The following is a 15,886-nucleotide window of genomic DNA, read 5'->3' as shown; positions in this document are numbered from 1 at the left end:
GTGACTAGGGTCAAATGACCTCCCTTCTCTCAGCCCCAGTTTTACATTGCCATCTGTAAAATACAGGGAAGCAGCGCTAGGGATTTGCCTTTACTTTCTTTCTGTTTCAAGAACATAGCTTTTTTTGTTTGTTTTTAAAGGCAATATGAAAAAAATACAATAATTATTCAAGTTGCTATTTCTCCATCCGTACTTAATTTACTTTTTCTCTTAGGGCAGGATCTGGCAGGGTCCTAGATATGGTTGGAACCAATACAAAAGGATTTTTCCAATGAAATTAGAATAGGCTATTACTATTTAAACTCAAAATGTACTAGTTTGTGTGCAATACAGAAACTCAAACCCAGTATTTACCCTCTAGCTGCTTACAGTTCAAGGGGGTGATAGCAGCTTACTCAAAATGAGTAAGAAAGTAAATATACATGGAGGAGAACAGTCAAGGAATACTCAAATCTTCAGGTGTCTGTCTGGAAACCTGGCAGTCATCTCAAAATACAATTAGGTATGAAGGATACCTGCTTAGAGTACCACGTCTCCAGCCCTTTCACAGAAAGAAGACCAAAGTAGGAATGAGCAGTGCAGCCCTTGTTTGTCTTCATGTTCTTTTGCCCATGCTGTCCTATTGCTCGGTTTGTGGCATTTTGCAAGGAGTTAAGGTACAAGGGTTATGAGACCCAGTGATTGCTCACAAGGTACTTGCCGCTAATCATAGCTTCGCTACTCCTTACCTCAGCTGGTCCCAGACTTTGGATTCTTTAAGAGAGTTGCCTGGGGCTTTCTTCTGATAAAACCTTGGAGCCTTGGGGTCTATTGTTAAGCCTTCTCGAGTTGGGCCTCCTTTTACTCTTTCCGCACAGGGCCCATCCTAGTTGTTGAACACAAACAATCACTGTAGAAACACTTAGGGGGATGGACTGAAACAAGTCTCTGGGCTACCACTGGCCATTTTCTGGGGCTGGTCATGCTTACTTGGCTTGGTGAGAAGGTGCAGTGCCTCAGCTGGCCCATCTGTAACATGAGCGCCAAAAGAGTGAATGCATATAAATCCCTTAGCACCGTGCCTGGCACTTAATGCGCAAGCAAGCCACGCCGCGTGATTTTATCGTCATCACATATGATGATGCTGGCTTAGAAAGCCTGGACTGTTGAGGCTGATAAGCTCGCTTCGAATCCCCTTTCTTGGAACATAACCTTGAGAAAATCTGAAAGCCTCATTTGTAAAATAAGGAGAACGTAGGACCCCGATGTCTGAGGCGGGGCGGAGGGCACAAGGACTTAAGGAAAAGCTCAGCAGGGTGCTGAGTGAGGACCAGTAAATATTAACCGTCGCTGTTAACTACTGCAAATGAAGGCGAGCTGGGCGTCCGTGCCTGCTGAGGACCTTGCCGACAAGTCTGGCGGTTTCGAGTATCCTTGCCCTTGACCAGTCCCAGCGGCAGAAAGGTTTCCTTGAAGAGGCGTGGGGTGGGATGGGAGGTGGGGGGCGCTCTGAGATCCTCTGGGAGCTGGAAAGGAGAGGGCTAATTTGACCCAGGGCTGAGCGCGCGTCCAGCGAGTCTGCCCGTGGACTGCGAGGTCCTGCCTCTGACCTGGGCCAGCCTTGCCACCTCTGACCCGGGCGGGCCCTGCCGCCTCAGCGAGTAGGGAGCTGGGCCGGAACCCGCCCAGGCGGCGGCCGGGTCCCCTGGGTTGGGCGCTGCTGGCGGAGCCGACGGGGCGGAGAGGAGCGCGGCAGGAGGGAGGAGTAGGAGAAGGGGGCTGGTCAGGGGAAGTGCGACGTGTCTGCGGAGCCCTTTTAAACCTCTTTCCCCGGAGTCCCGCAGCAGCTGCTGCCGCCGCCGCCGCCACCGCCATCTGTGCGTTCGAGCGTCTCTGCTCCCAGGATCCGGGATCCAAGTTCCAGCGCGCCGGGCACCGCCGCAGCCAGCCAGCATGTCAGGGGTCAAGAAGCAGAAGACGGTAGGCTTCGAGTCGCCTGCCTTCCCCGCCCCTCCAGCCGCGCGGCGCCAAACCCTCCGGGGCACTTGGAATCCACCCTCGCGGGCTGGAGGCGAGCAGCCCGGGCGCGGAGGCAAAGGCGCGGGGAGGAGGAGGAGAGAGAGGAGGGCGCGGAGGAGGCAAAGCTGGAGGGCGAGGCTCGGCCGGGATTCCCCGGGCTGCCCTCGCTCGCCAGTCCTCCTCTGCCCGCGTCTCTAGGAACCGGCGCTCCTCGGAGTGGTCACGCCCCGGATAGACCTCTGGAGCTTGCAGAGTGCGTTCCGATCAAGAGAAAGGACCAGAGATAGGAAATTTTCCTTCTGCCCCAAGAGCTTTTCCAGACTCGCTTTTTCTTCTGTACGCTCTCCACGCGAGTCGAGCGGATGGCGGGCTGAGCCGACTCTGGTTCTGCTAGGTCTGGTCGCTGGGTACACGTCAGCGACAGTCATTGGAAATTTGTCCATTGAACCTCCTTGTAGTGAACTTAATGACAGAGTTTCATGAGGGAAACTGTAATTATCTAGACTTAATGGAGGAAATTGCATTTCTACACTGGCAGGATTTAACCCTGTAGTTTAATTCAGCTCCCTACTGATATTGGGTGGCAAGCACCTCATGGGAGACTCCTCGACTTGGAGTAAGGAACTGTTTTGAGTTGTGTCCAGAATTAATCTGGGCAGTCCCCTTTATGGAAAATAGAGGGCTTGCCAAAGACAAAAGTCCTTTTCCACTTAGCAATAGGGGCTTCTGTAAATTTTGCATCCTTAAATATGGAGGCAGTAATCATAGACTCAAGAGTTGGAAGGAGCCTTGTGGCCAGATTTGGACCACACCAGAGGTGGTCTGCAAACCTTGTTAGGATCCCACCCAGCAGTCTGACTGCTGAATACTCATCTTTACCACACTGCAAGCCTCAGATGATCATGGTGATTACACAATGGGTTAACCTCACTCAAATAGTTAAACTTGTGCTTGACACAGAGTAGGTGCTCAATGAATGTTTATTGCTATTATTAGTAATGTATCATTAATGTAATATATTAGTAATATACAATAGAATTATTACTATTATTATTATATAACGATTATTTCTGAAATATTTTTGAGGTGTGTTGTGGTGGGCCAGGGAGAGATGAAAAAGAATAAGAATTGGGGAAGGAGAGTGAAAGGCCCATGTAGGGGCTCGAAATGTGGGCTTAAGCAGCAAGGAAAAGGGAGTGGGGGCTCTGTGGTTTCAGGGGACCACACTGGACCAGTCTGAAAAGCGAGAAGGAAGGTCACATCAGTTTGAAAGGGGAGAATGGCCAGTCAGGATCTATGTGCCTTTTATAGGAGTGATTTTAAAGTGTGGAGACTCTCAGTATTGTAATATATTTTAAAATACTGTCAAGTGAAAATCACTTGTGTTTTAGGCCTATTTAATTTGAATAATTTCTAGAAAATTCCTATCTTCTAAATGACAAACTGTGGCACTTAGTAGCTTTTGATGTCAGTAAAGTTTTAGTTCTTGCTTGCATCAAGAATCCCTGCTTGCATCAAGAATTCCTTCCCAGTTATAATGAGGAGCTTTTTCAGGTATCAGTAATGGGGAGGGGGCCTTTCCCCTTCATGCCTCTAGTCTCCAAGAGCCCATGAAGTGGAGGGTCTGAGAACAGTGCTTTACAAACTGATTGTGGGAACTGCACAGTCAGTTCTCAGAGAGAGAAATTTGAGGGCCGGAAGATTTGTTTTTTGTTTTAAACATTTTAAACCTTCTATTTTTGTTTGGGGTATGTGTGTATTCTGTATAAGATTAAATTAATACCTGATATAGCTAACAAGACATCTGAACTTTTTATTTAGCCAACGCAATTATAATCCAGGCACCAGCACAGGTTCCCAAATGGCCAGATAGATACTGTTGGGTAATGCAAGTCAGTTTTGAATGTATATGAAATCTCCAAAGCTTTAAATGTTAATTCAAAATGTATTTTGAAACCTCACAGGCCAAAACAAAATCTGTCCACCTGTGAGACTTCTCAACCAATCAATTGACAAGTGAAACTTGCTGATCTAGGAAGCTATCCTTGAAGTGAGGAATCACTGCATTATGTTCTTCATTATTAACAGAGAACACACAGAAGTTCCTGTTCTAATTTCAAATATTTGTTGAGCCTCTACTGCGTGCCAGACGATAAATACATCTTTTCCAATGATATTTTTTGGGCCACACTCTGATAAATATAGTCTTTTAATCCAGACCACCGTAAGAAGAATAAGCACATCGTTTTGGTTACAATAAGAGACTGTACGATGATTTTCTCGCAAGCTCGAGAAAAATAAAATGTTTATAAGGGAAGGTAGCACATTCCGTCTGTGCTAGGCATACTTACCATGGAAACCTAGGATAGCTACGTGTCACATTTCTTCTTCCCACCCCTGACTTAAGCTCCAACCCTGGCTACCCTCCCCCACCACACACATACACACCCCCTACACACACACACAGATGCCTAGGAGAAGGAAGGAGGTGGACTGCCTTCAGAGGACTGGAAAGAAAGGCAAAGGCCTGGTCCTTTCTTCTTGCATCATTTCCTGGATTAGCATTTTTCAAGGCCAATAGACAATGTTATTATGTCCTAAAGATAACAAATCTAAAAAAGTCAACTAAGGTATTAAATTATTTTCCAAAGGATTAAACAAGCCAATGGTTGGGAAAAAGTGAAGGGGTATTGAAAGTGTAAAATTCTTCATAAATATAAGAGATTATCTACCTATTTGAACATGCTGCCTAAAGTAAAACATGAATATCATGATGAGTAACCATTAGAAAGAAGATGAAACAAGCACTTACTAGAGGCCATGCACTCAGCCGCACTGTTTTATTACATCCCCACAGCAGGCTTCACCCCAGAAAACTGAGTCTCATCTCTAGGGGAGGAGAAATGCCAGAAGAAGGGCAGGATTTGAATTCAGGTCTGTCCAACTTTAAGCACAAAATGAGGGTAACAATGACTTACCCCTTACAATTGTTGTGAGGAATAAATTAATTCCTAAAACCTGTCTTGCACAGTTCCAGGCCCAGAGTAAGTATTCTATATGCAGTAGCTGTTATTATTATTGTTGTTGTTGTTATTATTACACCATACGTCATGGTTTGGCAAGCTAGGATAAGAAAGTATAGGTCATATGGTTCCAAAGGCTCAGTACATAACAACCACCAGAATATTTAATAAGAGCAAACAAATGCAGAAATGTAGAGATGATTATCTGAATTCTTATCATGAAAGCTAGACAGAAGACAAGGACTATAATTAGTGTAGATGCACTAAAGTAACCTAAATATAGCAAGATTTTGCCAAAAACCTTGGCCAAGAAAGGCAATCTATGTATAAGTGAATATTAGACTAACTTCTTTCCACCCTTCCTGTGACTTCAACTGTTTCCAGATCTACCTTAAAATATCCAGTTCATGCTATTCTTCCAAGATCATCTGTTTGAACTTTTATAGTTAAAGATAAATGTAGTTAACTCTGAATTTTATGTTTCTGAGATAGTTTTCTTTGCCTTTCATCGCTTTTCTGTTAATGCATGTGGCTCTGTGGTTTGCTTAGGGGATAATTAGGCTTAACTCAAACATGGAACCTTAGGGACTGAGAATCTGGGAAAGGAATCAATGATGTCAATCTTGATCCTTGGAGATTACTGTTTATTTCAAAATCTATCACTAAATAGTGATGGGCACTCATCAGTCCTTGTGTTTGGAAGTCTTAGGACAACAGAAACTAAAGCTAAATAAACAAATATAATGGCACTTCAACTAACCTCTCATCCCCCGAGTGATTTGTTCTTATTACAACTGAAATGGCAGGTTTGCCCAGCAACCTGGCATAGAGCCTGGCACAGAGTAGGTACTCAGTAAATATCTGTTGCATAAACAGCTACAGGATTCATCAGAGAATGAATTTGCTTTCAGGATCTACATTTTTCTTATATTTCTCCCCCATCCCTCTTTATCTGTCTGTTCTTGTGTGCTTGCTTATTTTTGCCTGGGTATTTGTCATTACCACTGAAGTATTACTTGTAGGGATTCTTTGAGGCTTAGGATGAATGACCTTTTTTTTTTTTTTCCTTTTTTCCCCCCCAGAGGATTTGCTTTTGTTTCTGCCAGGTGCCTGGCGGCATTACTAGTCTGGGACCATTTTAACCTAAATTTACCATTCAAGTTTTTTAGACCACCCAGGTGATGTAAAGAGTTGCAATTTTGCACATGAGGGCCAGCTTGTGAATACAACTTATTAGAGACCCCACCCCCAAGTCACTCAGAGTGGGAGGGTGGTTTATTCTGGTTCATACTTATTTGTAGGGTGTGACTCTTAGGAGCCTCAGCTTAATGCAAGAAAAGCCTTTATTATTCTCCCCACTTGGGTGGGTTCTCGGCTCCGATTTGTTTCTTCTCCCCTGTGAGGCTGTCAAAATCAGTTCACATCTGCCCCTATCAGAATAAAAGCTTCCATGGTTTGTTTACCTCTCAGGCTCCTGCTTTCCTGCAGATTTTGGCCTGGCAGTTTCTTACTGTCTTGTCAGATATTTGGTGTTTTTAATGAGATTCTTTTATACTATAATCAGCATTTTTAAAATTTGTTTTCATAGAAAGGTTGGTGTGTATAACCTAGACCATCACTGCTGGAAACAAAAATCTCTGCCCCTTCTTGATTACTATGTACCATTAACTTTTCATATACGTATATCATTCTTATAAAGGAAGCACTTTATGAACGAGTGAACATAAGTCAGATTGCTAGTCAGAAATATTTCATTTAATCATTTTCCCTACAAAGTCCCAAGGCCTGGGGTGGCAGGTGCTGACCTTGTCTTGGTGGCCTCAGCCTGTGTCTCTTCCTTAGTGTTGGTCCAGTACAAGTGCGTTCCTGTCTGAAAGTCTCCTTCAGTTTCAACACCTCTCCTTGCTTCTTCCACGCTCTCCTCGCGGACTCCGAGGTCACTGCATTGCTGCAGGACAACTCTGGGGGAAACTCGGTGAGCCTTGACACTTCCTCCATACTCTCAGCGTGCTGCTGTCTGCTGTGACCATGCTGGGAATTTGAGGGGCTCTGAGGGATGCTGGATACTATCCATACTTCCTTTCCTCTGGGGTCTGTCTGAGATCAGAATCACACCCAGTGTCCTCTGCTTTCAGAGCTCCCAAAGCTATTTGGCCCCCAAGCTCAACATCAAGTGCAAGAACATTCCCTTTCTGAGACTCACACTGGTGTCTAAGCTTCCTTTGCTTCTCTTCTAATAAAGATTAAGTAAAGCTTTTCAGGAAGGTTAGCTGGCTGATCATAAACATGGGATTTTTAAAAAATTTGATCTTTATTTTCTTTTTTCTTGCCTTTTAGATCACCAAATAATTATTTTTAATTTTGAATAAACTTGCCCATGAGATGGAAATATTTTTTCTCTCTGCAAAAGAGCTACTATATTAAAACTTGAAATATAACTTGCCTCTCATAACACATGGTGTATAAGATGACTTCCATCAGTTGGCTGGTGTGACTTCCTTTAAAATCTTATCAGCAACTCTTTCTGCATTTCGAATTTACTGCTGAAGTTGATTTTGCTGTAACTGGTACTGTGGAAACATGACTATAACATAAACATGACAAGCTCAATCTGTTGCATACAAAATATTAACTTCCATCAATAAAAGTTTATATAGCCTGTGATCCCATTATAAAGTTTTTCTCAAACAGTTACATAAATATTATCAAAAGCTACATCATTAAAGATGATCATTTCTAAGCTAGTTTAATATTTGCTTAAAATATCTAGTTAATATCTGCTTTACATGTTATTGAAGAAATATTGACTTTTAGTTGCTAAACCTCTATATCCAGTCTAATAACTACAATTACATTTTTGTCTTTTTAATTTATGCCCGGTGTGTGCTTTAAAAATCATTTGTAGAGTTTACTTCTAGCAAAATCGGCAACCAAAGACATTGATAATGATTTTTGTTTTCATATTTGTCTACTGCTAAAATCCTGAATTAACTTTTGTCTTCCGCCAGTGGTCTCATCATGTATTATTTTGTTGTCCTTTTTATTTTGTTATATCTAAAATCCTTTCCTTTTTTAGTTTCTGTCAGATCTCACCTGTGTATTTGTTCACTTCGTTTACTCAACACATATTTATTGAATGACCCATCCAGGAACTGTGCTTGCCATAATTAACAATAGGTATTAAAGCCTTATATCCTTTAATTATAGTTTTTTAGTTTATTCAGACTCTGTCTTTAAGTCTACTCTAAACATAGCATTTAGACTTTTTCTAATTGCAACACCCCATGCAACGACCTTGATATTCTTTCACCGTTCTGCCCAGTCAGTCAACAATGGGCTGAAAGCAATAAAATTCTCGATTGATTTCTCATGTGTTTAAAAAATTATTTTCCTACTAAGCTAAAATTTTATGTTATTTACTTTTTATTCAGGCTGTTCCCACTTTAAAAATGTATTTTTTAAAAAAAGAAGTCTATTATTTTACTTCTAGAAGGAAAATTAAGAGCTCACCTTCAAGCCCTTTATATTACAGTTGATACACAGTGTTTAAGGGCTTTCTTAAAGCTCACGGCTATCTTTCCGGCCGGCTAGTTACCGATACTACCATTAAGCTGGAAATCTGGTCACCTAACTACATCCCTACCCCTTTTCTCTTTATCACATGCCCTTTGAAAGAGGCTCTACCCATTTTCTACTGCAGCTCTGTTTCTTCTTTTATGTACTGGGAAATATTTTCCATAGACAAAAACGAAAAACAAAAGAATACTTCCAAGTTGGTTATCAGCGAGTCACAATTACATCCTGATTTAGCTTTAGCATTTTGTTTTGACATTCTGAAGATAGAAAATACAGACCAAAGAAGAGTGTTTGAAAATGTAACTTTACCATTTTGAAATATTTTAGATTGGCCAGGCTGTTTCTCTTTTGAATTTAACCCCTGCTCGCAACCTCACGCGCTCTTCCTTAAGCCTTCTCAAATGGTTTAATTATTTTATCAAAAAAGATTCCAATGATTACAGAGTGTGCAATACAGATAAAGCTATATTAGATGAAAGTTAGACCAAGTTCAGTTACACACTAAAGACTCTCAGTTCTTGCTGTAGGTCTCAGAATTTCCAGTTTTATTGCTAAATCCATCTATTTCCATCGTTTCTAAGTTCATGAAGTATCATAAAGTCAATTACAATAACTATGGTCCCTCCAGATAAATCTACCTAAATTACTGAGTCCCAATGGAGAGTTTTTTCTTAAATTATATGGTTAACTATGGTTGTTGGGCCATTGGGTCACTAATACAACGTTTTGAGTAGTTAATAAAAAATAAAAGAAGAAATTTTTTGCATTCTTTCATTGTGTTTAAGGTAGCCCTAGGATTGCGAAGAGATCTGATAAAACCTAGGCATTAATATTCCAACTGTGGAATTTGCATATTTATCAGAGGTTTCGATTTTTTAGAGTATGTTTTGTTAGAAAATTCCTGCTTTGCTATGATTTGTTTACTGCCAACACTTAGCACATATGAGGCATTTCTTCCGTATTAACTCATTGAATCCTCACCGTCTCCTGAAGCAAGTTTGTGAACAAATAGTCAGAAGGGAACTCATTTAGCTGAAATAAGTCTTTAGAGAGTTACCCACAGGAGAAGCTAAAATCTTATCAACGCCTCTGTGGTTAATAAGTTGTTTATTTCATAGAGGGAATGAGACTTAATGCCAAGTAGCAAACACAGCTGGATTAGGTAACTAGTAATGCATTATTGCTTCATTTATAAAATATTTTGGCAGCTTCCTTCTGCTAATATATCTCAAGATAATAATAATGAATTCTATTTAGAGACATTCCCCAGCACTTTTTTTTAAAAGAGTAAATGGCACACAGTAGCAAATGCCTGCTATCCTCACCATCACACACATTTCTTTCCTTATGTTGACATAAGTGAATGACTGGAAAATAAATTTTCTTTGTTCTCATATTCAGCAAGTATGGGTAATAGTTTTTATCGCTTAGCTTTACCACTATGTCAGTATTCAGCAACGTGAACGGAATGATTTGTTTCCACTAAAGTTGCTAATAATGAGTCAAGTTTTAATTGTGATCTGTAGATGATGAAAGGAATCCAGGCCATCAATGTATTTTTCACACAATAAAAATTTGACCCAACTGGAGGTCAAGGCTTAACGGTATTGGTAACCAGATAACGCTTCCATTTCATTGGGGACCAATGAGGAGTGCCTAGAAATTGTGAGATTGTAAAAGGCACCCTCCATGATGTCTGGGGAGTTGGCTCATTCTACCATTATAGATCAGGAAGTCTAAGTTTTTAGCAATCCCGGGCCAAGCCTCAGAGTTAAGCACCTGGAAGGCCTGAATTCCTGTTCTGAGGAGACCATTGTGTGAGAGGCCAGAGCCTCACATGAAGAATAGCGGCATTGGCTGGGTATAATTGGAGGGTAGGAGATTGAAGTCCTTTACTGGAGAAGGGTTGCATTATTTTAATGAAGAGAGTAGTGGTGACAGTATGTCAATTAAATCACAGAATCTATGTCTTCACAGTGCAAGACACCCCGGATACAAAATAATGTCAAAAGGATGTGTCGTCTCTGCATAGTTATCAACTTTTATTGAATGGAAAAATCTAGGTCATCATAAATATCTGGTTTCTTCTAGTTTTTCCTTCATGTTGAGGCTGTTACTTAATAGCCTTTTAAACATCAAACTGTGATATTAATTCTTGCCGACATTATAAGTCTCTCTCAGGGTTCAGGATCCAACTGGGTTTCCTAAATAAGGGAAAAGATCAAACATTTATTCAGGGACTTTTCTTAGAGTGTCTAACCTCATCCTCACAATAACTTATGAAGTAGTTTATGTTCTTATCCCCCATTTTATAGTTGAGAACCATAAGGCTTATCAAGGTTAAATAACTCACCTTAGAATGCACAACTGTAAGTAGCAGAGCTGAAAGTGACCCCCTCCTAAGTATGAATGCCATGTTTCCTATCATTCTTTTTTTCCTTTCACTTATATAATGGATATAATTGGTACTAAAACTGTCAGAATGAAGATTATTCTGATCATTTAAATATACATTTTAATTTTATCATTGTGGATGCAGATTAATGCAGTGAAGAATCTAAAAAGATGATGTGGTTGCTTTGAAAGTAATTTTCCTCAGGAGCTTTTTGGAATGTTGTATAATCTTTAGAAGATGTGGATTTTAGCAAATGCCGTTAAAAGGCAATAAATGTTAGTTTGGTTGAGGCTCTGTCACTAGTTTTAGGAGCAGTAGTGTTTGGAATAGAACCCAACATTTCACCTTAATAATACAAAGCTTCAGTGTTCTCGTGGGTGAACGCATACACTCAAAAATAAGTGTCCTTGGAAATAATTGCAGTGACTTACATGTAACTCTAGACCTTGCCTTGTTCATTATGCGAGCACTGCACAGTCGAGCATTCATGAGTTACAAATTCGCAAGGCCCCACAAGCTATGGGCCTGTTCTCTGGGTGTACAGAGGTTTCACTGGCACTTCACAGCTCAGCACAGAATTTTAATCTTCCATGGTTCAAGGAGCCTCTGTCATATATGCAGCCTTTTTACTAGAACCAATTGCAAAAGTCTAAGAAGATACACAGAGGTAGCAAACACAGCCTAGATTGGACCACTTACAGGACTAGCGTTCAGAAAGGCTGCTAAGACCTGAGTTGAACACTAGAATTGTGTGGTTTAGAGCATCTTCTGAACGTAGTTACACATTTCTAGGAGACACGATTTGATGTGTGCTGAGTTTTCTTGAGGGTAATTGCTACCTCCCTGAATTACAGTGAGGTTCCTCTGGGTATGCATAGTACCTTTCTTTCATCATGTTCATCAAAGCTTATTTCTAAATTCTTATTAATTTTCCTAGCAGCTCTTCAGAATGAGTAGTTATAAGTATTACAAACCATAGATGAGAACAATAAAAAAAAAGAGATGAGGTAAATTTTCTAGGACCTCGTGAGCCGATATAATAATAGAGGCAACCCAAGTTTGCCAATTTCAGTGGCCCAGTGCTTCCTTTTGTCTCAGAACAGATAAGCTCAGGGTCATCTGAATGATATTGGGAATGAAGGGTTTCTTATTGGGATTGTACCAAGTTAATTGTGTGCTGTGAAACATGGTATGACCTCATTTGCATTGGGAGATCTAGTGCTGTAAATGCTACAACACATAAATTAAGTGATTCAGCCAATTATATATATTTTTGTATGTTTCTAACAAACCAATACATGATCTCTGAAATAGAAAAGCTGTACATTCAAATTTTTCTACCCTTGTTTTGTGAGCATATATTTATTTTAATAAGGATACTGGGAACTAAACTACTTTGCTGCTACTTTATCTTGGATTACTTTCTTACTCCCATGGAACATAAAAATTCTGAAGCCATGTCTGTCTTTGTGATCTCATCCTGGTTGGTTTGTGTATAGTTGCATATAAAATGTAAAAATAGTAATTACCCTAAAAAGTTGATGTAGACAGAAACTTGAGGAAAGAGAAAGATATAAGAATCAAGGAGATATCTGGGGGCAACTTGATCCTATAGACCAGGGATTAGTAAATTATGTCCTTTTGGCCCAATCCAACCCCTGCCTGTTTTAGCATGACCTGCAAGCTAAAAATAGTTTTTCCATTTTTTAAATGGTTGGGTAAAAAAAAAAAAAAAATCAAAGGAAGAACCGTATTTCAGAACTTGTGAAAAGTATATGAAATTCAAATTTTATCATCTGTAAGTAAAGCTTATTGGAACACAGCGATGGCCATGTATTTACACATTGTCCGTGGCTGATTGCATAGCAGAGAGCAGAGATGAGTATTTATAATAGACCTTATGGCCTGTAAAACTGAAAATATTTACTACTATCTGACCCTTTAAGAAAAGTTTGCCACCTCCTGCTTGACAGTGGGGGCCAGTGTTCAGTTCTGACTTACTTAGGTCAATGACCTGTCAGCGTGTCACTCAAATTTGCATTCGGAGCACCAAGTACCTAATTTTATTTCAGGAGCCCCCATTAAATTGTGTTCAGTGTATTGCCACTGTTTTGTTTTTTAAAAACACACACAAAGAAAGTTCTATGGAAGCGTTGTATCTTCTGTATTATTGAGGTTACTGTTCATTAATTACAACACATGATATTCTCTTTATGACAATCTATGGGAGAAATTTCTATCTGGTCCTAGAACCAAAAGGGTTATACTTTTCTGAGTTTTGTTTTTGTTTTTTTTTTGTTTATTTGGTGTAATCCTTTGGAAACTGAATTCTGACAGTTTGTTTTCTTTTTCAAGATGCCTGCCAGAAAGCTCAGAAGCAAATTTGAGGCTCACTTTCCATTTATTGTACCAGCTTCGTGCTTGGTGCCATTTCATTTTATGCCCCTATTTTATTTTTCTCATCCACTTCTAATTTATGAGCTTTTTCTATACTTGTGTCTCGTAAGATGCTGTGCATTTTTCAGGAACTATGCAGAACATTAAAAAGTATATTATATTAAAAATAAGATATATTTCGATTTTAGTTCTAGAAATTCACAAATTCCTCATGGCCTCACCTCAGAGATCCCTTAGTCTTTTCCTGATGATTTTGTGACTGTCCTGGCGTCTGTGCCCACAGGGCATGAAATGTTCATTGACTGCTTTGTCCAATATTCTATCTTTCCTGGAGGCTTGTAAACAAATGTTTTCATGATGAATAAAGACGTAGATCAGAGTTTCTTCATCTAGATTCCAGAGAACTCAGTAGAGTTGTGAATATGGGTGGGGAAAATATTTTTTATATTTTCTTTCATGATGAACGTAAACAACAACGCACAGTACTATTAGCAGTAGTTGTGATTAAGCCATCAATAGAAATCATAGATATTTCATATCGCTTTTTGTTGTTGCTGATGTCACAAAAATATTTGTATTCTTTATTACTCCAAACTTATTATAGCTGTCTATCTAAACAGCTAGATCTTGTTATTTAATATATTAATAAAGGAGCATATTTATTACTGCGCTGTAATTTTTAGAAACCATTTTGATATCTATAATTTGGTTGTTTTCATTTGTAGTCCTTTGTGTTTTATTTTATGCATTTAAAAACATTTTTCTGAGAAGAGATCCACAGGCCATCAAAGGGGTTCTGAATCAAAAAAGGATACAAAACCTCTGTATGTGCATACAGCCTTGCATGAACACACACCATTTTATATGCAGTTTCAGAGGGTTCACTGACTAACCCCTCCCCACAAGGCCATATCCAATATCTGTAATTTAAGAACTCATGCTCTGTCAACTAAAATTCAAGATAGATCACACAAGGGAGAGTTTTCGTTTTATTTTTTAAGGCCCCACTCAAATGAATCACTTACAGGAATCAACCTACGATGTTTTCTGGTCGTACTATTGGTTCTAGCTGTCATGACTTAATATGTATCTCTTTATTCCATAACACAAGGAATGTATATGTCCTCATAAAATAATTCATTTGGCTTTTACCATATTAACTCTTGATATTTTTAAGCGAGAAGTTAAAAACTTACTGCTTTTACACGCTTTGATTTGCAATTTGTACGAAAAAGAGATTTGCTCCTTTGAATTTTCAGAGCTTGACACGTATGTATTTCATAAGTTTGGAGTTGGATAAAAAATACAAATGCCACCACAGATTAATTACATGACACTTTTCTGTGCCATACCTGGTTTTGTTGTTTTTACTAATCAAGTATATTTATTGTTCATGTATAGGAAAGCCAAGTTTCATTTGAGAATAGCATTCTCTGCTAGTATCTGTGTTGTAAGTACATAGCTACGATTTTCTTTATACCTCTTTGGGTTTTATGCTTTCTTAGTCCATACATTACACTGGTTCTGAATACTTTCTCTTAATTTACCAAGATCTGAGTGGGACCTTAGAGATTATCTAGTCCAGTTTTTCTCAACAATGCTAAATTTCACAAACTATTGATACCTAATCTCCTTTCCCAGGGAATTTGATTGAACTGGTCTGTATTGGATTCTTTAAAAGTCGGCTAGGTCTACGGCTATGCCACACTGAACATGCCCGATCTCATCTGATCTCAGAAGCTAAGCAGGGTCGGGGCTGGTTAGTACTTGGATGGGAGACTACCTAGGAATACCAGGTGCTGTAGGCATTAAAAAAATATAACAAATTAAAGAAAGAAAGAAAGAAAGAAAGAAAAAGTCGGCTAGGAGGTTCCTCATTTCAACTTGGCTTGAGAACCATGGCCTGGACTAATTCACTTCACCATACAAATGTGGAACATAGTGACATTGCCCAAGGCTGCCAGTTAGCTAGTAACAGATGAGTTATCTCTACTTCAGGATGCTATTTGCCTTTTTCCGTTTCTCCCTCCACCCCCCCAAAAAATGTTAGGCATTTACCAGCTAATACAGACTTCTATGATTGCTACGTTCCTCATGGAATATTTAAAATTAAATATTCCATCTGAAGTGTTTAAACGCTTGCCGTTCTTGTCCTGTTTTACCATTATCTAATGAGCAGAAGGCTTTCCGGAAAACCTTTGGGATCATTCTTTCTTACTCAACTGTTCTTGGCTACGGTCACTGTTTATTTCTGGAAATTTGCCCCGTCACCACATCATGATCAAGAGAGTGGCCCATTTTTATAAGTAGCTTGTTATTCTTGTTACTGTAAGTCTCCAGACCTCACTGTTGAATCTGGTATGTTCCAGAGGAACTAAATCTAAAAGGATTCCCTTGTCACATTTGATGGACTTGAGTACTAAAGACCCAAATTCGAAGAGCCCTCCAAAAATGGGCCTTTCTTTTCCTTTTAAGTCGTCAGGGTAATTCTAGCATT

General features: G+C 39.7%; 1 protein-coding gene and 1 pseudogene across 3 annotated transcripts in view; both read left to right on the top strand.

Moving 5' to 3' along the window:
• The first annotated feature begins 1,644 nt into the window (after positions 1-1,644).
• The window catches only part of PAPSS2 (3'-phosphoadenosine 5'-phosphosulfate synthase 2), a 66,386-nt gene continuing 52,144 nt past the window's right edge, over positions 1,645-15,886 (top strand). The window contains exon 1 of one of the 3 annotated variants that reach the window (XM_011361616.2): positions 1,645-1,959. In XM_011361616.2, coding sequence (XP_011359918.1) covers positions 1,933-1,959 — 27 coding nt within the window. In that variant the 5' untranslated portion in view covers positions 1,645-1,932. The remainder of the gene's footprint in view (positions 1,960-15,886) is intronic. The other 2 variants (XM_023531462.1, XM_011361617.2) reach the window with 2 other exon arrangements.
• Positions 15,079-15,197, top strand: LOC111740829 (annotated as a pseudogene).

This window comes from Pteropus vampyrus, unplaced genomic scaffold (assembly GCF_000151845.1).
Source record: "Pteropus vampyrus isolate Shadow unplaced genomic scaffold, Pvam_2.0 Scaffold68, whole genome shotgun sequence".
Taxonomy (NCBI): Eukaryota; Metazoa; Chordata; class Mammalia; order Chiroptera; family Pteropodidae; genus Pteropus; species Pteropus vampyrus.
This window is presented reverse-complemented; position numbering and strand designations above follow the sequence as displayed.